Source organism: Abramis brama, assembly GCF_963993115.1.
Source record: "Abramis brama genome assembly, chromosome: 9".
Taxonomy (NCBI): Eukaryota; Metazoa; Chordata; class Actinopteri; order Cypriniformes; family Leuciscidae; genus Abramis; species Abramis brama.
Window position 1 is genome coordinate 11,914,378 of NC_139971.1, and position 22,824 is coordinate 11,937,201.

The 22,824-nt window shown below is 43.0% G+C and overlaps 1 protein-coding gene across 2 annotated transcripts in view; it reads left to right on the top strand.

Moving 5' to 3' along the window:
• Nucleotides 1-22,824, top strand: part of kiaa1549lb (KIAA1549-like b) — a 182,164-nt gene that overhangs the window by 59,452 nt on the left and 99,888 nt on the right. For both annotated transcript variants that reach the window (XM_084124747.1, XM_084124748.1), the window contains exons 8-11: nucleotides 14,592-14,651; nucleotides 15,620-15,771; nucleotides 21,169-21,340; nucleotides 22,508-22,671. In XM_084124747.1, the coding sequence (XP_083980873.1) occupies nucleotides 14,592-14,651; nucleotides 15,620-15,771; nucleotides 21,169-21,340; nucleotides 22,508-22,671 (548 nt within the window). The remainder of the gene's footprint in view (nucleotides 1-14,591; nucleotides 14,652-15,619; nucleotides 15,772-21,168; nucleotides 21,341-22,507; nucleotides 22,672-22,824) is intronic.

A 22,824-nucleotide genomic window follows, 5' to 3' on the forward strand; every position in this document is an offset into this window, starting at 1 on the left:
AGAAAGCGTCTCAAGCCTTCAAGCACTTCCTCCCGAAGCGCTCTGGTTCTGCAGCGGGTCGTGAAAAACAGACTCCGCGGAGCTCTCAGCCTCAGCCCCCGCCTTCGGCCGCATCCTCACAGCAGCGACAGCAGCGCAGCTCCGGGCCCCGCTCTCGCTCTACCAGCCGACGCCCCGCTCTGCGCGGGCCGCGATCGAGGATTGTGGTGAAGCCGGAAGCCCCGAAGAAGTCCTAGCTCGCCTAGGAAAGCGCAGGTGTGTGAGTCCCGCTGCGGCCGGTCTCTCACCCAAGCGCGCCGCTGTTTCAGTCCCAAGACTTGCGACTGTTCCAGCGTTTTCTGCAAGATGCAAGCCTGCTCAGCCGCCCGCTTGCCTGCACACAAAGGCCGTTTTTACGGCTACCCAGATATATCCCGAAAAGAGTGTATTTTCTGGTGTCCCGGCCACGGCCGATGGTGCTATAAGTGTAGTGTCGATGCCCACTCGTCAGTGCCCATCTCTACACACAAGCACAGCCCTACACTTAGGGCTCGCGCACATAAAATCGACTCAGGTCGATTGCGCTTCCAACATAGTGAAAGTGCCCGCACAAACACTATGTCTCACAGGCCACAGGCTCTCTGTAAAAACGAGACCTGTGCGCGCTCGCTCTGCTCAGTCAGACAGTGCGCCCAAAGCAGTGAATGTGCCCGCTTCCCGCCCACATTTACTCGCAGACATGAGTCCCACGGGACCCGCTCAGCCCTCCCTCACTCAGTCAAGCGCTGTAGTAAGGTCGAGGACGAGCGCTCTGCCCGCTGTAATAAGCGCGCCCCCCGCCTCGAATGCCACAGGCATAATGCCTACGTTATTGCGCCCCGAAGCGCCTCTGTCGCATGGCGAGCAGAGCGCGCTTCGCATCCAGCCCTTAGCCAGCCATGCAGAAGCATGGGCAGCGCTTCCAGGGGTTTCGGACTGGGTGCTAGGCATTATAGAGAGAGGCTTCTCGCTACAGTTTTGTCGACGCCCTCCCCGCTTCACAGCGCGCGTCCAGACTACGGTGGTTTCAGAAGTAGCACACCTACTTCGCGCCGAAATATCAAAACTGATAAGCAAAGGGGCGATAGAGCGTGTTCCCCGAGCTCAAAGCGAAGGGGGGCTATACAGCAGATACTTTCTAGTCCCCAAAAAGGACGGCGGTATCAGACCCATTCTGGATCTAAGACGGCTAAACAGAGTATTAGTGAAACGCAGTTTCAAAATGCTCACGACCAGCAAAATTCTCGCGCATGTTCGCCGAGAAGACTGGTTCATGTCGATAGATCTGAAGGACGCGTATTTTCAAATACAGATAGCGTCACATCACAGGCGATACTTGAGATTCGCCTTCGAGGGTCAGACATACCAGTATACAGTCCTGCCTTTCGGCTTGTCCCTGGCACCTCGTACATTTACGAAATGCATGGACGCAGCGCTCGCTCCTCTCAGACTCAGAGGCATGCGAGTGCTGAACTATTTGGACGAGTTGATCCTAGCTCAATCACGATCTCAGCTCGTGGAGCACAGAACCATTTTACTCGATCACCTCGAGAATCTTGGTATCACGGTCAATTGGGCGAAGAGTTCACTGAACCCCAGTCAAACGATTTCGTTTCTGGGTATCGTTCTGGACTCGCAGTCTATGACGGCGCGGCTGTCGCCACAGCGCGCGCTGCACATTCAGCGCGCGGCGGAAAGACTCCACTGCTTTGGCGTTTTCACCCCGCTCAGGAAGTTTCAAAGGATGCTGGGTCTCATGGCCTCAGCATCATCAGTTCTCCAGCTGGGCTTGCTCCACATGCGCCCGCTGCAGTTCTGGTTGAAAGCGCGAGTACCGCGCAGAGCGTGGGTGTCCGGCCGGTTACGCCTCAAGATCAATCAAAGCTGTGTGACAGCCCTGATACCTTGGTTGGCGGACGGCTGGTACCAATCAGGTGTAAGCCTGGGGACTTCCTCGAGAGTGAGGATGGTGTCGACAGATGCATCCACCTCGGGATGGGGAGCGCTGCTCGAGGGCAGACCGTTCTTCGGCCTGTGGTCGGAACGAGAAAAGCTCCAACACATCAACTGCCTGGAAATGCTGGCAGTGCACAATGCGCTGACGCGTTTTTGTCCCCATATCAAGGACCAACACGTCGTAGTCCGTTCGGACAACACGGCCGTGGTGTCCTATATAAATCGCCAGGGCGGTCTGAAATCCACATCCCTGTACAGGCTGGCGAAACGCCTCCTAATATGGGCTCAGCACAATTTGCGCTCGCTGAGAGCAGTGCATGTGCCTGGGCTCCAGAATGTGGGCCCAGACAGACTGTCCAGGAACAACATTCCCCTGGGCGAATGGTCTCTACACCCACAAACAGTCCGGCTGTTGTGGGAGAGATTCGGCAGAGCGGAGGTGGACCTATTCGCGTCCCGCGAAAACGCTCATTGCCCCGTGTTCTTTTCCAAGAACGACAGCGCGCTGTCCCAGATGTGGCCGCGCTGCCCGTTATACGCTTTCCCCCCCGTCTCCCTCCTGCCACAGGTGTTAGAGCGGGTCAGGGAAACAGAATGCCCAGTGCTGCTTGTAGCACCGTTCTGGAGGAACCAAACATGGTTTCCAGTCCTGATGCAGCTAGCAGACTTCGCTCCATGGCCAGTGCCATTGAGGAGAGATCTCCTCTCGCAGGCCGGGGGCTCGATTTGGCACCCACACCCAGAGCTGTGGATAAATACCATCACTCAGGCCAGAGCGCCGTCGACTCGGCGGCTTTATGCCTCAAAGTGGTCGGTTTTCTCCGGCTGGTGTACAGCTCGGAGCCTATCACCTCTCGATTGTGAGGTGACGGAGGTTCTCTCCTTCCTACAGGAGCTGTTGGATAAGGGCAGATCCCCTTCCACGCTCAAAGTTTACGTGGCGGCTATTACAGCGTTCTCCGGAACAAAGCTGGGTCAGTCACTAGGAAGGAACGATTTAGTCATCCGCTTCCTCAGGGGAGCTAGGAGGCTGAATCCACCCAGACCTCCTTCAGTTCCTATGTGGGACCTTTCTACAGTCTTGACGGCCATGAATGGTGCCCCTTTCGAGCCTATCCAATCTATTAGCCTCAAACATTTGTCTTTCAAAACAGTGTTTTTGATGGCTCTCGCTTCGGTGAAGCGCATAGGCGACCTGCACGCGCTCTCCGTGAGCCCAGCGTGCTTAGAGTTTGGACCTAATGACTCTAAAGTCATACTCAAACCTAAGCATGGCTATGTGCCAAAGTCCCTCAACACGCCGTTTCGGGCTCAGGTTATCTCCCTGTCTGCCCTGCCGGGGTCAAGTGAGGAAGGGGACTCAAGTTTTCTTTGCCCTGTTAGGGCTTTAAGAGCTTACGTGTCCCGCTCCGCTGTCTTCAGACAGACTGAGCAGCTTTTTGTCTCGTTCAGTGGACGTTCCAAGGGAATGGCTGTTTCGAAACAGAGCTTATCCAGATGGATAGTTGACGCCATAGCGCTGGCTTATACTGTCAAGGGCATTCAGTGCCCGTTGGGAGTCAGAGCGCACTCCACGAGGGGCGTTGCCTCCTCGTGGGCTTGGTCCAGCGGGATTTCCTTACAGGATATATGTACGGCGGCAGGCTGGGCCTCGCCGTCTACATTTATCAGGTTTTACAACCTAGAAGTTCCCGCCTTGCAGGCTAAGCTACTATCGGTGTAGTCGATTCAGCTGTCTAACTAGAACACTGAAATCGCATGCGCAACGCGCTACCGACTGTCTTATGGGCAGAATTGTGTAAGACCCACATTTCCCACATTCAGTTCAGGTTCCCCACCCTGTCTATGTGATGTCATATTCGCGTCTGCTGGCGCGACCATATAAGGACGGAGGGAATCCCCTCTTGTCTCTAGACTCTCTCTGTGAGGTCATGTTTACGTCTGCGGACGTTACAGTTTAGGGAATTAAGGTCCCCCATCCCTTAATACCGGATTCTTTGTGAGTCTATCTGGTGATTATGCACTGTACATCTGGCTTAGCTTCCAGTGATCGGTGTTTTTATCCCAGCACGCACGGCGTTTTACAAGGGGTTCCCGTAGCGTTTTTATAAAAACGCAGTACGAGAGGACTCTCGTAAGAGAACGTACTCGGTTACTAACGTAACCTCGGTTCTCTCTAGAAGAGGGAACGAGTACTGCGTTCTCTGCCGTGCGTACGGTTCACTCTGGTTCGCTTCGGCTATGAAAATCAAGTGAATCAGCCTTTTCGAGCTCCTTTTATAGAGGTTAGCCACACCCGTCTCGGCGGGAAATGGCAAGGAGGGCGCGAAGCGCCCTCATTGGCCTGACGTCACCTCAGGCCTCGCTCGATAGGCTTATGCAGTTGCCGCAGAGCAGCCAATGAGCGAGCAAGCCGTCTCGCCATAGTTGACTACTGCTGCAACGCGCTTTACATGTATGAAAATTAAGGATAATTTTTTGCTTCAGTATTTCGTGAAAAGAGACTTTTCCCGTAGCGTTTTGATAAAAACGCAGTACTCGTTCCCTCTTCTAGAGAGAACCGAGGTTACGTTAGTAACCGAGTACGTTTTCACATTTACAACTCTTACAATGCCCTTCTTATCAAGGTTGATGCTAATGACTCTGGCAAGCCTATACTGACCCCTTAATGCGTTCTGGTCAGCTAGCCAGACGATGTCTCCTATGGCCACATTTAGCTGTTTTGTGTGCCACTTACTCCTCACAAATAAGTTAAGTCCAGCCAATTGACTCCATTTCTTCCAGAACCGGTTCACTTCAGCTTTAATCACCCTTAGCCTTTTGTAGGAATAGCCTTCAAACTCAAAGCTACCCAGATCTCCTTTAGGTCTGGTTCTTCCTAGCAGGAGATAATTTGGGCTGATATAGTCCACACAGACTTCCCGGCTCTAAGTTCTTGCATCAATGGGCCTTTCATTAGCAAGGTTAGCCGCTATGTATAGAAATGTTTGGAACTCACTCCATGTGAAGATTCCGTCTCCTCCTAGGTTATGCAAGGCTCGTTTCACAATGCGAACAGCTGCTTCTGCAGGTCCTTTCCTGTGGGGTGTGTCTGCTGGATGGATTTTCCAATTCCATTCTGCTCAAAGCTTGGAAACCTCATTCTCGAGTTCTGACCTCTGGGACTCGTCCAAGAACAAGTAGAGTTCCTTCAGGGCAGGTCTGGTCCCCACAAAGTTTTTTCCAGGGTCGGACCACAGCTTTCTTGGATTCCCTCTCAATGCCATGAATCTTTGGTAGGCCAGGAGGAAATTTTCAGTTGACTGGTCACTGACAACATCTGTGTGCATAGCTCTGGATGCCATACAACAGAAGACAATCCCCCCTACCTTCAGCCTTACTTTCTTCTTTACCTCATCCTTCACTTCATAAGGTCCAAATAAGTCTACTGTTGTGTATTCCAATGGTCTTGCTGGTGTCGTTCGCTCTGGTGGAAGGTCACCCATGGTCTGCTGACACTTTCTTGCTCTTGCTTTTCTACATGCTACACAGTTGTCAACAACTCTTTTTGCTAATTTTCATCCTTTTATCACCCAAGCCTTCTTTCTCATCCGCAAGAGAGTACCTGCTATTTCTTCATGGTTCACACTGCAGGCTTCATTCTTTTTCAATACCATCTTCCATTTCATTGCAGCTCTCCATATCCAGGCAATGACTCTGACCAGCTTCGTCAGGCTACTGAACTTTGTGGTATCAATGTTACTGCAGAACAAGCTGGTGCTCTCCGAATTCCAGACTCAGGTTCTTTTTTATCTGGGTTATTTTGCAGTGGACAACCCCCGTCTTTTCCCTCCGCCCCTTTTAATTGGAGATTTTAGCATCGTTTTGGCACTGTTTTTATTTCTTTTAGTCTGTGCTCTGGTCAGTGCTGCAGAAAAGGACTTTCTTTGGAGCTTGTCTATGCTTTCTTTAGTACATGCTGCAACTTCTTTAGCTGATTTTTTCAGCCATTCTTCTACAGGTTGCCTCAAACTCTGGTCCATTCTGCCACACAGAATGTTCCTTGAGGTCGTCTGGGGTCGCTCCCCTTGATATGATGTCAGCCACGTTCAGATCTCCCGGGATCCACCACCAGTCTTCAGCAGACCCGACTTTCTGAATCTCTCCAACTCTGTTCGCAAAAAAGGGTCTGGTAACCATAACTGTCTCTTTGGATTGCTCCTAACACAGTTTGGCTGTCCAGTAGATGGAACCATCGATCAATCTCTATTTGACTGTGCCTTTCAATGTATCTTCTGAGTCATGCTGCGAAGACTGCACCGCATATTTCAGCTTTTACTGCTTCTCCTTTTTGATCTAATGGTGACAGCTTTGCTTTGGACTCATACAATCGAATTTGGACACCTTTTTCAGTCTCCCACCTGACGTACACCACAGCTCTATAGCTCTTGTCACGTCCATTAGAAAATGTTACTCCAATTTCCCAATTCATTTGGATGGTGTGAGGCTCCAATGGAAAGTAACTTGACTGAGGCGGACATATTCCTCAAAGAGCTGAATGGCTTCTTCCCTTAACTTTTCAGAAAGTGGCTTGTCCCAAGTGTCTCGGGTCAGACATCTGCTCCCAGCTTCCTGAAATGCTTTTCTTACCAGAATGGCACCCTTTTGTTTAGCTGGTGTGATGAGACCTATTGGATCATAAAGGCTAGCTACTTGGCTTAGCAGCTCTCTTCTATTTAGTGGGCTAGGAGTGTTTCCTCTCACCTCTTCTCCAAGGAGATTTTTTCCAACTCTCATTTCATTTTTCCTCTTTGAGAGGTTGATTGAGGTCATTGGATACAGTTTGTCCTCTTCAACCAGGTATCCAACACCCAGGGCTTTATTATCTTCTCTCCTCATTTGATTTGGGAAAATAAGCACTTTAGCCGTTTCTGGTACATGCTCCTGCCTCCCACTTTGGCCTGATCGGACCCATGGTATGAGGAAGAACCCACCAGCCTTTAGGATTACTTCAACCCCTTCAGTGATCTTGTCCAGCCTTTTCCTGTCATTGTGGGAAGTCAAGATATCATTAACATATGAATCCTCTTCCAGGATCCTACGCTCCTCTTCAGATGAGCAAACTCAGGTAGCTTTGCTGTTTCTCTCATGGCCAGTTGTGCGATGCACCCAGCTGGTCGATCATCAATATTAACTTGGGTAATGGCATACTCTTCAATTTCTCCATCTTCTGTGTCTCTCCACAGAAATCTATGAAGGTGCATCTCTAATTCTTCCAACCACACATAATTGTAAAATTTTTTTATGTCACCAAGGGCCGCATGCACACCTCTTCTGAACCTGAGGAGGACTGCTCGGATTGGATTAAGAACATCAGGCCCTTTCAGCAGAAGGTCATTCAGTCTTCTGAAATTCTGGCTGCTGTTCCATACGAGCAAAGGTGACAAGTAACGAAGTATAAATACTTCGTTACGTTACTTAAGTATAAATTTCGGGTATCTATACTTTACTGGAGTAATTATTTTTCAGCCTACTTTTTACTTCTACTCCTTACATTTTTTCACGCGATTATCTGTACTTTCTACTCCTTACATTTTAAAAATAGCTTCGTTACTCCTATTTCATTTTGGCTTGTTTTCATTCTGGCTTGTCATCGTAAAAAAAAAAAAAAAAAAAAAAAAAACCTATCCAGATAAATCGTGCCATCCGGATAGAGTGAATTTTATTGTGGTTGGATGAGAAGTATAAACATATACCAATTCCGACACCCTATTGGTTTGTACGCGATCCATTGTGTACATCATCTGCCTCTAAAGTTTGACTTTTTGCACCATCAGTGTTGCCAGATTGGGCAGTTTTGAATTTGATTGTTCGGGTGGACAAAATTTGGCCTGGTTTGGGGTCAGTTCAGCGGTTTTCAAACATCTACATTTTAAAGTCTAATTGGTTAAAAAAACTAAACTAAAGTGTGCATGTAGTCCATAAAATCAGTCATCATGACATTACTAAACACACGCCCATGCAGAGTCAGCTGGCGTTGGTGTTGACGTCACCGACGAGCATGCACTTTTAGCCAATCAGCTATCAGAAGCAGATGCGGTTTAGCGCGATAATTTGTAGCTATGTTCAAGTGATCGCTAATGCCAAAGTGACATACTATACAGTAGATACATATAAGTTGTATCTACAGTAAAGAGTGAGATAGTGAGCAACTCTAAAAACGTACACATGTGGTGGGAGATGACTCGATGAATATAACTCTGAGAGGAGAGAGCACAGTTGAATGACTTGAATTGAAATCGAATATGGGACGGCTCCTTTCCATGGTCATGTGCACACTTGCCTAACCAGACATCTGCAACTTTTACACCGTCCAGACTGCATGCCCTCTACTTGTCCCACCCTGACAGCTGCTGAAAAAGGTTTGAATCAACGATGAATCAGTTTTGACTGCTAAATTCTGCGTTATGTTCTACAATGTGTACTTCTGAGGGTTAAAGTCATCGGTTAATTTCTTGATTGCCGTTTTGACGGTGTCCACCTGGATATTTTTGTCATATTTGCTAATTCTCCTTAATTATTGCCCTGTTTTGATCCATTTTCCTGGAAAATTTATTTATTTTTTATTTTATTTTATCATCGTTATTTTGTTTTAAGGAGATAAAATGGTGCTTATCAACCTTGAATGGCATGGTAATAAAATGATATCACATTATTTTTGGCAGTAAAATTTTGGGCGTTTTTTTTCTTGGAGTGGGCAGGTTTTGGTGAGCTTTTGGGCAGGGAATCACCGTCCCAATCTGGCAACACTGTGCACCATTACAATACTTTTAGGCAACTAGTCATCATATCTTCCGGTCCATGAAACACGTTAATGCTCAGTAGTACACATATGGTTCTTTAATGAATTTGCATTGTACTAAAATGCGTTCATTTTCAATGGGCATATATGCGGCTGAAACAGTGGCCTAGTGCATCCCAAATTGTTATTATAGTAAAAAATCATTATAGTAATTATGGCCTTTAGAAAAATGTTTTTTTGAGGAGGTGGGGTAGTGCACTATAGGCCCCTGTGACGCGGCCTAAGCCTTTGTCCTTAATGCCATTTTTTTCCCTTACATTACTTTTACTTTTATGCTTTAAGTAGTTTTGCAACCAGTACTTTTACACTTTTACTTGAGTAAAAAGCTTGAGTTGATACTTCAACTTCTACAGAAGTCTTTTTAAACCCTAGTATCTATACATCTACTTGAGTGATGAATGTGAATACTTTTGACACCTCTGCATACGAGACGCACAGGTGTTGTCACAGAATGTTGGTTAGGTGCTACCAAGTGACTTACATACCACACTGGTCCTTTTCAGCTGGCAGTGATTTCTTTGGTGAGTTTCTTTGCAGCTCTTCTTTCCACCATTTCATGGATTTGGGCTGCATATGCTACCTGCCACTCTGGTTCTTTCTTGAGTTGCTTCTCTGTCCTTAAAAAAGTGGCCTCCACTCCACTCCTGTTGTTAGGCCGAGAAACTGGGTTTTTGATCCAAGGGTACTTTGTATCCCAGTAAGATTCATCACAATGTTCATCTCCTCTCACATAGGTAAGACCTTTCTTTATGACTTCTAATTCTCTCTCTTCACTTAGAGTAATTTCCTTACCTCCTGGCTGGCAATTGCCGCACTGGCATCCTCCACACCTGGGTTCGCAGGCTGCTCCAATGCTGTCCCATTTCCACCCCTCTCCAGAAACTCTTTGCCAGCAACTTTGGTTTCAGCTTTGAACTCTAGTGCTTCTGTGATTTCTTGATACCTCACTGTGGATGCTCTCAAGGATCGAGCAAAATGTGTTTCAGCCACAGCACCATTTGTGCAAAGCCATATCTATTTTTTCAAAGAGATCTGTATGTGCTCCACCAACAGTTTTCCCTAATGGGCCTACCCATAAGAAAAGGTCTCCTATTACCTTCACTCTTTGTGGAGCAAGTCTTCCCTCGCGGTGAATTATCAGCAGCTCAATGGTTTTTGGTCTTTTCAAATCTTCAACTTTAACTCCTGGGAAGAATTTCTTGAGTTGCTCAGGCTTCACTACCCTGTGCACCTTGGCAATTTCATCCAAACCGTAGCAAACAAGTTCATGAGCTCTTTCCGTGCCTATAGGCGTCTTGACCATCACTCTAAGAAAGTATCTTCTGGTTTTAACTTTCACGTTCATTCCTCCAACTCCATGAACAATTGAAGTAATCTCTTCACTCCTCAGGTTTAATCTTCTGGCAGCTTTGTGGGTAATATAGTTTGTGTCTGATGCCAGGTCTATCAGGGTTCAGATCCTTTATCTTGCATTGGCAGTTACCCCCAATAGCATTAAAATCACAGGTAGCTCTTCCTGTGCACTTACCTCCATCACTCCAGATTGATTCTTTCCAACACAGTTTGTTTTCGCAGTGATGTTCGTAAAAGCTTTTCTGACTCTTTCTACCATCTCTGGTGAGAGTTCAGCATCTCTAGTGAGAGTTCAGTTATGAATTCTTCTTGTTCCTCTGTGAACTGTTACTTTTTCACATTAGACTTTCCTCCTTTTTCTGCCTCACTCCTTTTGAAGTCTCCTGTCCGACAAAGAAAGAAATGATGGTCTGGAGAGTTATTTTTCTTACAGTCCCTGTTCCTCCACAAGTAAGTATCTTTACATTCACTATCTTCATCATGAAATATCAGGCATCTCTTGCATGCCCCCAGCTTTTCCACAGCGTTCAGCTTATCACCAGGCTTCAACTCTTTGAACCGTTTGCAGAAGAATATCTTCTCCCGGTGCTTTTCATCTCCACAAACAACACATCCGCCTTTCCTTGTGGACTGTGAGGAAGTATACTTCTTTTCTGTGTAAAGATGTTTCTTTTCTGGCTTTACACTTACTCCCAATTGCTCTAATTTCTTTAGAATTTCTTCTTGTGTTTTCAGGAAATTTAAGAGGTTATCAAAGTGATTGTCCAGAGTGACGCCATTTGCTGGGTTAACCATGAAGACAAGCCAATCTCTTTTCATGTTGTCAGGTAACTTACTTTCTTTTGATTTGACCACAAGAGGGTTGTTGATGGCTCCTGTGTTTCCAAGCTCTGTGAGGTCATCCAGGGCCTTCTCTATATTTTGGATTAAATCAATGACTTTCCTCTGCTGATTTGCTCTTAAAATGGGAATTTTCTCAAGATCTTCAATTATTTCCAAGGCAATTGTGGACTTGTTTCCATATCTGTTATATGTCGGAATATGTCTTCAGCAGTGTTGTAGGTAGACAAACGGAGGTCCCTGCACATTCTGTCGTCTATGCTGTCAAAGAGTTGGATCTTTTATTCTTCAACTGAGCCGGTTGGCTCCCTCTGATTTTGCAGACTTTCCCAGTCTCTATTCCATCGATGGAAATTCCTTTTGCATCCACTAAACTTGGGTAAACTGGTTGGCTTTATTCTCAGCGTTGGTTGTGGTTGTGGAACTGGTATGGATATCTGGGGAACCCTCGCTCGGTCCCTTTCGTCTTCTTCTATTCTTTGTGCGATGCTGAATTCCATTTTCCTTGCTTCAAGGTTGTTGCTGCATGCTTTCAGATCCTTCAATCTAGCTTCCAGACTGGGGTTTTCTGCTGCTGGAATCCACATCTCCCAAACTGCTAGGCTTGTGATTGCACCTTGGATTATTCCCTTTGCAACATCCAGCTGGAACTCATAACTATCTCTGTTTACAGCAATAACGGGTGTTGCAGCAGCTCTATCACAGGCTGTTTCTGCTTCCTGGATTGCTGTTCCCATCTCATCTTTACCATATCTCGACCATAAGTTGAACAGGACGATTTTCCTGACCTCTTCCAATCTTCGCATTCCTGGATTGTCTTTTCGAAATCAGCTTGCTCCTGCTTACCAAGTTCAGCCTATTCACCACCTGCCATGTCAGCTTCAATGTCTGCCAGTAAACCAGCTCTATATTCATCGTTTGTCTCACTGACATTCCTTGCCTCAGAAATGAGCGTCTTGAACTCCTCTTGTAGTTCACTTTTTGTCAAGTGTTTCGCTCCCCTGCTGAGGAAGTTTGCTTGCTTGGTGAATGCACTTTTAGCTAAGGTCCTGTCTTGCTTCAGCTGCTTCACTGCTTTCCCAAGAGCTTCCTGCGCCATTGTGAGATGATTTCAGATGATTCCCCTCTCTGCGTCGACAACTATCTGAGACTTTTAGGCCTTTAATTCCTCTGTCTTCATTGCCACGCTGATTATCAACTGTCAAGTTTTCCAGAATTTTGTTTCAGCTCTGCCCAAACTTGAGATGCCATTCAGACTATGAAGGACGCAAGAGGACAACTCATTAACATTCCTGTTTTTTATTTACTTCTGTTTGCAGAGGTATTGGCAGAAACAATAGTAGAAACAGTAGTTGCAGTAGCTGCAGTTGGTTGATAATCTTTAAAAGATAAATTGAAACACAACAAATATACATTAATATAAATAAAGATATTTAAACTAACATTTAACATCTCATTCACCATCACCATATTAACTACACTATAATAAACTAAGGGCCCTTTCACACCTACAGACCTACCTACCTGTACCTTGTTTGGTCTGGACTTTCGGACTTTTCAGTTTGGTCCGAATCAAAATTACAGGTGTGAAACCTCCCCCGGACCACAGTCCGGACCAAACAGACGAAATTTGGTCCGACGAAAAGAGGTAGTCTCGGTCCGGATCAAACTGTTCAAAGGTTTGGTTCGTTTCTAGTGTGAAAGCATTTTCTGTATGGTTCGGACTTTCGGACCATTTACAGGAAGTTCCGGTGGTTCCCGCGTAGCCTAAACAACTGAAGAAGAATATTTATGTGCAGATCTGTCAGTCCTGCACACAGCGTTTCTTCCAGCTGATTCGCACACACACACACACACACACACACACACACACACACACACACACACACACACACACATTTATCCTGCGTCCTGCCGGCGATGATAAAATGTTTGCAAATGTTTCAAAACATGAACTCTGGTTCGGACCTTGGTGCGGACTTTCAGGTTTGAAAGGGCCCTAAATCAAATGCCTTAACAATAAATTATAAATGTTAACAAACTTAAAACACACCTTTCAAACTCAAATAATTGGTCAACACAAATCATACAAAGCTTAGCATCAATCAGTACTGTAGCAAATTCCATCAAATAAGCTTAAACACAATACTGACATTATACAAATTCAAAGTTGATATTTTACATCAACATAATTTAAGTTAATGTTCATACCAGTTGCGTCTTCAAGCTTGAATTTGAGCTGAATGTGTGAAAGTCCATGTTAATCAATCAAGAGATCTTCTCCAAACTTTTTCACCTGCATGTGCTCTCAGAGGTGCACCACTATATTGTTCCCCCCTGGAAACACAATTTCTCAGGTTCCAGCTCAGCCACCACACTGCACTGCCCTCTTCAGGAATTTCTTTACATGGAGGAATTTTTTCTTGACGAAACACCTCCCACTTGACCTCCTGGTTCACGAACCCAAGGAGGTCACTCCAATCACCTTGTTATAACTTTTACTTTTGTTCTTGCTTTTTTTCCTCTACAGGAAGAAAAACAATCAGTCGTCTGACATCCCTATGAAGGATTGTAGCAGGGATTTTAGTTGACAGGTTCTTAACTTTTATCTCTTTGGACAGGCTTCACAGTTGAGACTGGGTAGCTAGGGTAGGTTTTCACATTTACATTTCTTACAATGCCCTTCTTATCAAGGTTGATAATACTAATTTCATTCATAAAGTTTACACTCATTCACTTCACACACTCATTATTTTGTAGTGATGTGATATCCCCTGGAGCACCTTTTATCCAGCAAACACAGTCTACCGAATATTTTTCCTATTATAAGGTAGAATTTGTTATTCCTTATCCATGCCTTTCCGAATAAGGTAGTGAAGTAGTCATATTTAGACATCATTGACATCATATTTAGAGTCATTGAGTCATTCATTGAGTCATTCACCCAAACCAATTATTTGTTTAAAACTGATTCATACAAGACACTGAAACCACCACTACAAACCATCAAGACAAAAACACCCCCACTGCATTGATCCTGCTTTGATAATTTTTTAAATTGGTTTCATCATTGTTTTAGTCATCATTTTCGTCATTCGTCATATTTATTTATTTATATTAAAAAAAATGGGACCTGTGACCCTGTAGAGGATAAAGCGGTTTGAGGAATTGATGGATGGGTTTTGAAAAATACATTTTATATGAAAAATTATATGCTTGTAAAAATTAAATGCTGGTCAAAACACTTAGGCTGTTGTTCCTCAGATTAGACCCTAGAAGACCTTAGTGGAGTAATTCAACAGCTGATGGAATTTTACAGGCTGCTTAGTAATTCTGCCTTCAAGACAGGATGTCAGCCAGAGCCTTTAATCACACTGCCAGTATGCAATCGAGTAAAGGTTTCATTTGGGGAATGCGGCTAGACTCTCTGTACTGTCTGTTGGAGAGTAGATGTGCTCAGCTAAGCCTCTAGACCCAGGATCAAAGCAATGTCTTTGGATACAAGCTTTCTTATCTACCCTTCCTCTCTACAACAGTTTCTCTTGCTTTCTTTCTCTCCCCTCTCACTATCTTTCCTCTGCAGCTCTGGAATACCATAACCTCAACACATCAGTAGCAACCAGGCCATTTTGGATAATCACAGGTAATCATCTTATTGATGAATGTTCATTACTAACCATATAAATGAAAGAACTTCATTTAGAAAGAAGAATTTGATTCTTTTCTGTTTGCTCTGTTGACTTTTCTGACATCCGCCCACAACTTTTGTTCTGGATAACTGAGATTTCCATAGATGATTTTCACTCCCATTCCCATTATATGGAGGGATGTGGTGTAAAATCAAATTGTGTTTTTAACACAAGGTCCTCTATATGCTAGAATACTTCTAAAACAACTCACATAAACAAACTGTTAGAACATGTGGGAAACATCTGGGAAATGTTTTTGTTATATTACAAGCATTTTCACATAACATGCATAACAAATACTTAAACCATTTGCTCCAGTGAGTTTGTATAATACGTATAATAACATGCTGCCATTCTTTGGCAAGATTAGATAATTTTAAATTTCTTTCCATTCTGTGTAAACACAGCAACCCATCTCCTGTACTGTCTCTGTAATTGATCAGTTAATCAAGATCTGAGTGTGTTGAATAATGCTAATATTCATGAATTGGTACGGGACACATATTAATTGACCCTGCTTTGACTTTGTTTGAAACTATTTCTATTGGCAGAGCAAAAACAAACAAAACGACAAAGTCATTTTTGTCATCGGTTTCATCATTGTTTTGGTCATAATTTTCATCATATTGTTGACCAAGTACAACATAATTGAGAAGTAACTACTGTGAGCAAGACTCTACAGCAGTGGTTCAGCAGCAACTCTAGCCCTCGAGGTCCTCCGTCCTGAAGAGTATAGCTCCAACCCTGATCAAACTCATCTGCCCATAACTTTTTAGCAATCCAGAAGACATCAATTAGCTTGTTCAGGTGTGTTTTAGAACCTAAATGCTGCAGAACTTGAGGGCCAGCACTGAGAAACTCTGCTCTACAGCAAGAATCTTTCATTTAATGTCTCTCCCTCTCCCTCTCTTTATCTCTCCAGTGATTCAGGATGTGGAAAACTCCTCTCTGGAAGGACAGTACCAGAGCTTTGCCAGTCTGATGGAGGAGCGGTTGGCTGAGCTCTTCATGGTGGCACATCAGCAAGGTGTTCGCTTCAAAAGGGCAACAACGGTGGGCAGTTACACTGTCCAGGTACGATCTAATGGAACTTCCAAGTGCTAATGTATTGAGCAGATTTATTGTGAACAAACCCTATGTAAGAAATGGCCATAGTTTGGCCCAACAGTATAGTAATTTCTTACTTGAATTAGTTTTAGCTGAAGATGTGAAAATATCATAGTTCATTTGGAAATTGGCCAAACTATAATACTTCCATATGTTTTTCCTTCAAATTAAATTTGTTTAGAGATCTACAATCATGATTTGAAATTAACACTGCCAACCCGCCAAATGCGGTTGACAATCCACTGTGTCGGGTAATGCATATCAACACACTAGCCAATTTGGTGGGTTATGATTCATATTCTATCTATCACTTTGCATGGCATCGCTATCAGAGCCCTTCCCCCAAAAGGAGCCTCAAACAATAGCAAAACAACGCGTAAAGAGGCCATGCCTTTAAAATTCGAACACATTGTTTTCTATGACTGTACGCACACCCAACTATGACTCCAACTGTTCAAATCATGCCGCACCACAGAACCGCCACTCACAGTTTTCTATTAAAATACAACTATTTAGGGCGAATATATTTACATATTTAGATTCACTGTTTTGGACTGCCGCCTTGAACTTGAGAATGCGAATACAGAATGATGCGACCAGTGTGTGATAAGCCTACCTATGAGATGTCCACGCCGCTGTGCGACCAGTTAACATTCTGCCAGAGCCATAGAAGACAATTAACCCTCTGGGGTCTAAGGGGTTTTTGGGGTCCTTGAGATGTTCTGACATGCCCTGACATTTGTGCTTTTTTCAGTTGCTTATAAACATATTAATGGCAAAGGTGTAATTACACTCTATTTAGCACAAACAGGGCTGCCATAATATGTGAGCAACATGTATGTACATGTTTGTATTTTTGAGAGAATGTTTATGCATGTTTATTGAAAAAACTAAAAATGAAAGTTTCTGAAATAAGGCCACACAACACATACTAAATATGTGTCCACAAGACTTCTGAATAATGCATTTTGTCGCCTAGAGTTTTTTCTTCAAAATGATGTGAAAATCATCCTTCCTAATCATTCACATAAAACAATACATTGATTTAAATTTTGTAAGACACTTTTTGTTTGGAAAGGCAATATGCGAGTGGGCGTCAACGTTCCAACACCATCATGCATATAGAGTAGTTCACACCTGAGAATACAATGCCCCGCATAATGGGGCTGCATACTTAATGAGCCTTTCATTCAGGTGTGTCACTGAGCCACAAGAAAGAATGCAAGGACAATATATATATATATATATATATTGTTTCCAACTGTGTTCACAGTTGGAAACACAGTTGTTGTTGTTTTTTCACGAATTGTGCTTGCAAATTGTATAATATCCAAGGTAAACATTTCTAGTAATTGTGCAGTTAATTGTTCTCATACTGTATTTTCAGAAAGTTTTTGAATATATTCTCTACTCAAATGTGTCACTAATAAAACACAATAAAAATTATTTAAAGAGAAGGCTTATATTGACCTTTTAAGAGTTTGTTTACATCTATCCTTGTGTGTGTATATATATATATATATATATATATATATATATATATATATATATATATTTGCTATTTTATTAAAAAGGTTATACAATTACAACAACAATTAATATTTTAACAACAACAATTTTCCAGTGTAATCTTTCTTTGTAAAAACTAAAGTATACATTTTATCATATTAACAAACACTATAACATCTTAGTTGATGACTTTATTTTTAACAAAACATATATATATATATATATATATATATATATATATATATATATAACATATATGAACAAAAATTGGCAACATTATAAGCTTATTTGATGTGGCAGTATTTTACAGTAAAAACTTTATAATCGAGTTCGGTAAAAGCTGTTCATTTATTCACACACAAAAACGCGATTCATTTTGAAACAGTATTTATGTATATCAGTGTTATCCAGCTGATGTGGGCGTTTCACAGGTTTGCGTCCTCAGATCATTTGCGTTTGAATAGTGCGCGCTCTCCGTGGGCGGAGTCACATTAAAACATAATGAGCTTAGATGAGAACGACTGACATCTCTCTCTTTTCATACATATTACATAAACTGTGAATATTTGTTTTTTATAAAAAATACTTCATTTAAAAGAAGAGAATTCAAGCTTCATGCCTGTGTGTCTGTATGCCTGTTTGACTGAGTATTCGCTGAGTTACAGTTCATTTTCGGACGCGTTTCAGAATTGACTTCACTGACACAGAGTAGGCAGAACTCGCATCATGTTTATTTTTCTTTATTATTTCAAAAAGCACAACACTTTGTTTTATTGTGAGTATACACAAAAATAATACACACTTAACAGGATCGATTGATGTGTGAAATTTGTTTATAAAATCAAAGCCAACAGAGTATTTCTGAATCTCTTTTGAACTGATAAGAAAAAAAGCGAGCTGGTATCGCCGGCGATACCGCCGACCCCAGGGGGTTAAGAGACCACTTTTTCCAACCCATTCTCATAAATACCTACCGTCTTTATTGCTACGTGCTTGTTACGTAATAGGGACAGAAGAGCAGGTGAAAGAGTTTATTTAACAGCAGTGGGCAGACAAACAGGTAAATGGCAAACACAAGGTAGAGGAGAGCACAGGACACAGACGCTGGAGAGGAATGGAGCGGGCATCCTGGAGTCTAAATATGGAGGGTGAGCAGGGTATGCAGATTCCAGGGTAGAGCAGGCGAAGCAGGCGGCCAGGGCGGAGCAGGTGGAGCAGGCTGTGCAGGCGGCCAGGGCGGAGCCTGCAGTTCGGGTGGCCAGGGCGGATCGACCATCGTGGCCTTTCCATGAGGTCCAGGTTTGGCCGGGGACCTATAGCCTCCCCCAAAAAATATCTTGGGTGGAGCTATGGGTGTGGCTCAGGAACAGACACAGGCTCAGGAACAGACACAGGCTCTGACGTGGCGGCGACCATCCTGGTTGAGGGCTCAGTCGGCGAGGCGGCAGCCATCTTTGCCGAGGGCTCGGGCGGCGTGGCGGCGGCCATCTTGGCCGGAGACAAACTCTCAGGTGTGACGGCGGCCATCTTGGCCAGAGGCGAACTCTCAAGTGTGGCAGTGGCCTTCTTGGCTGGAGACGAGGGCTCAGGCGTGGCGCCGGCCATCTTGGCCGGAGACGAGGGCTCAGGCGCAGGAACAGACTCAGGCTCAGGACACAGTGGGGAGACAGGGACGGAAGAGAGATCTGGAACTGCTTCCTCGATGGTGTAGGAGGATCCACTCAACCACAGAATGTAATCTATGTAGGTTTTTAAGGAACGCATGGTGGCAGTAGCTGATAATTGCTGGAAGAGCGGATCGTCCAAACTGCTCCAAAAGATGGTCTTAAGGGTCCCATCGTTCCATGGCACCCGAGACGTGAAGTCGAGGAACTCCTCGATATAGTCCTCGATCTGGCGGTGATCCTGGGTGATGGTGAGGAGTAGGTCGGTGGGATCTTGTGTGTTGAGGAGGATGCCCATCGTGCTGCAATCTGTCTTGGTCCATTCTTCTGTTACGTATCAGGGACCTGGAGACAGAAGAGCAGGTGAAAGAGTTTATATAACAGCAGTGGGCAGACAAACATGTAAATGGCAAACACAAGGTAGAGGAGAGCACAGGACATAGAGAGGAGGAGAGGACCGCTGGAGAGGAATACTGGGGATGAACACAGGAGGAATCACTGGAGGAATCGCTGGAGAGGACACAGGTGATCACACAGGTAAAGACAGGGGAGGTGTGGGTCCAAACGTTCCACACACTCGAGATAATCGAGACTGGACAATGAGGGAACACAAGGTGAGTGGTTTTATGGTGAAGTTAATGACGGGATCGCTGACAGGTGCAGGTGATTGTGGAGGTGTGGGCCAAGGAGGATGCTGGGAAATGTAGTGAAGGAGGTGGTGACTAGACTGGTGACCTTGACAGTGCTGGTAAACTCATGGCAATTATAAGAGATGACACAGAGAATTTTGTTTTTGTTTCTATTTTATTTTATTTGAATGGTACCCGCAAACAGTGATTGACTGTCGTAAAGCTGAAAGCAATGCAAAGATTCAAAATCAGATTTAATAATAAATATATTTAAATCTGTGACTTTGATAATCTGGTTTATTTCTGATATTTTTGTTTTTGGCTAGCAGAAGTTCTGAATCACTGGTAACTTAAACATTTTGTAGGCAAATTGGCTGGTGAGTTCATTTCAAACCCTGTCTAGAATGTATGCTTAAACTGTGTAAATTATTGTCAGTTACAAAGAGTGCTGTTGTTACAACCTACCTGATTACTGGGGTAAGTTGTAACAGTATGTGGGGTGGGATGTAACACTAATAGAAAACATGGACATTTTAGATTTTTAGCATGAATTCATTGTGTTAATCAAATTTCCTTGTTCAATTTTTTTAGTTTGCCATTCCCCATCACCACCTCTATTAATTCTACACATTCAAATGCAAAATGGTACAAATTTAAAACAGCAAACAAAAATGTAAACAAATATAGAAATTGAGGAAAAGAAATATAGAATTTGATTTGCTTTTGGTAACATGTAGATGAAAAGCGTGGCTGAATGTTATATATCACATTAAACAAGAAAAATGTGCTAATTCAGATTATACCAGTTTTGTCATTTAACATTATACCATTAACATTTAACATTAACATGATCACAAATTATAATCCAAAAGGGGTATTATTATATAATTGTCTTACCTATTTTTTAATTTTCTTGATAATTTTTTTTTATCCTGCAAAATTTATCCTGAATATGTTTTTACACAAAATCTTCTACTGTACATCTACTGTTACATCAGGAGGAATTCATGTATGATATTGATTTCATCCTTGTTGCTCATTTCTAATTAATTAATTAATCTTACAGGCTGCATCTGAAATCGCATTCTTTCCTACTATATAGTAGAATTTTTTTTTTTTATTTTTTTTTTTGTACAGTGTACAGTACTCATAAAAGTGTACAGTACTCATAAAAGAGTAGGCAAAAAGTGACCTACTACTTCCGGCGATATTCTGAAGTGTGCATACAATGAACACTTCACTATCCCATGAGGCCACGAGAGAGGAATTGTGTATGGCAGTGAAGCGACGCAACTAACGTTGGTAGGTCACATGATAATGACAACATGGCGAATGTAGTTTGTCCAGCTTACATTCATACTATATAGAACGCAGTCGTGAAGTAATTACTTATTCAAAATAAGTATACTCAAGAGAGTATGCGATTTCGGACGCAGCCACAGTGTGACAAAACCCCAAGTCACATCACGTCGCCACTTTAATGTTAAATGGTTTAACATTTAGGTTTACCAAATAAAACTGTGTCTACTGGAAGTGATCAAGCTGTGTTTCATTGCATTCAGATGGTTAGTATCAGGCGTGTGCATGGGCCAAAAAACCCAGCTGAGATGACCTACTATGCCCAGCAAAACGAGACCCCACTGCTTGGCACATCTGCAGCCAAGCTTCTGAACACAGTGGACTCGCAGACCATGGCACTCACACTGGGATACTTTGTCCAACAGCAGGCTGAAGGTCAATATTACGTTTTCTATTTTAATTATAGAAATTTTACTATATGCAAAAATAGTTAAATTTGTTACAAAATATGGATATGTAACTAAGGATACTTTTTTTCCAACTGAAACATGGAAAAATATTATCAAAATATTTTTTGGTAATAATCAACATTATGATAGATATGCTTTGGGTAACGCTTAACTTGAATCAAAACCAGGACATTTCTCATATGTATATATATATATATATATATATATATATATATATATATATATATATATATATATATATATATATATACACATTTAATAAAGACATCAGTAGCAGTATTGGTATTGGTGGTACTGGCCTTCATTCATAGTACTTAGAAAAAAGATGCCTTTAAACAAATATTTAAAATATACCACCTTTATTTCGTAATATAAAATTATATAAATATAATTATGATTATTATATATAATAGGCATACATGCATCTTGTAGCAGATCTAGATAGGTGGAGCTGGGGGATGTGGACAATTTCAGAGGAACTCTGATTGCAGGACCAGCTTATAACAAACTGTTAAACAGAATATTTAAATGGTGAGCAAGCAATCTCATTGGCTGCAGAATCAGCAAAGGGCATATCAGCTTGTCCCATGCAGTAAATTATGTGACAGTAAATTCGGACATAGTTCTTTATCACATATTGTTTTTATTACTACTACCTACTACTTCCAGTGAGATTCTGAAGTGTGCATATGATGGACACTTTACTATCGCATGAGGCCACGAGAGAGGAATTGTGAATGGCAGTGAAGGTCACATGATGATGACAAAATGTCAGATGTAGTACATCCGGACTACATTCCTACACACATTCATCCTATATAGAAAGTCCTTTTTAGTGGTTGCAAAGTAATTACTTATTCAAAATAAGTACCTACACGAGAGTATGTGATTTCAGAGGCAGCCATATTTGCTAAAAGTTATTTTGATCAGCTTTACGGAATAGCATATTGAGGCATCAAAGCTAACAGACATGGACTAAAACTCAAAATATTGCTTTCATTGCAATTCTTTAAGCTAACTAAGTACTGTACGATCCACTGAAAGAAGAAAAAGAATGAGTACTGAAATGCTGCTAATGTAATCAATAACAAAATTATTGTTATGCAAACTAAATATTTTTCCCACCATGCAGCTGTGGTGAAGAATCCACCCAACAACCTTTGGATCATTGCTGCGGTGCTTGCACCCATCGGTGTGGTGACCCTCATCATCATTATCATCACCACGGTGCTGTGTCATAAAAACAAGAGCGATTTCAAAAGCGATCCAATCAGCAACTTCAACCCTCGAGTCAAGGTATGGCAGTGACTACACACATATTCTGCTTGACCATTTCCCATAAGGCACTGCTTTGCTCTTAACACTCTCATTATAACTCATTATGGTATTTTGTACACTCAGCATATTTTACAGTGGCTTCATCAACAGTTTTCCTCAAATGCTTACATG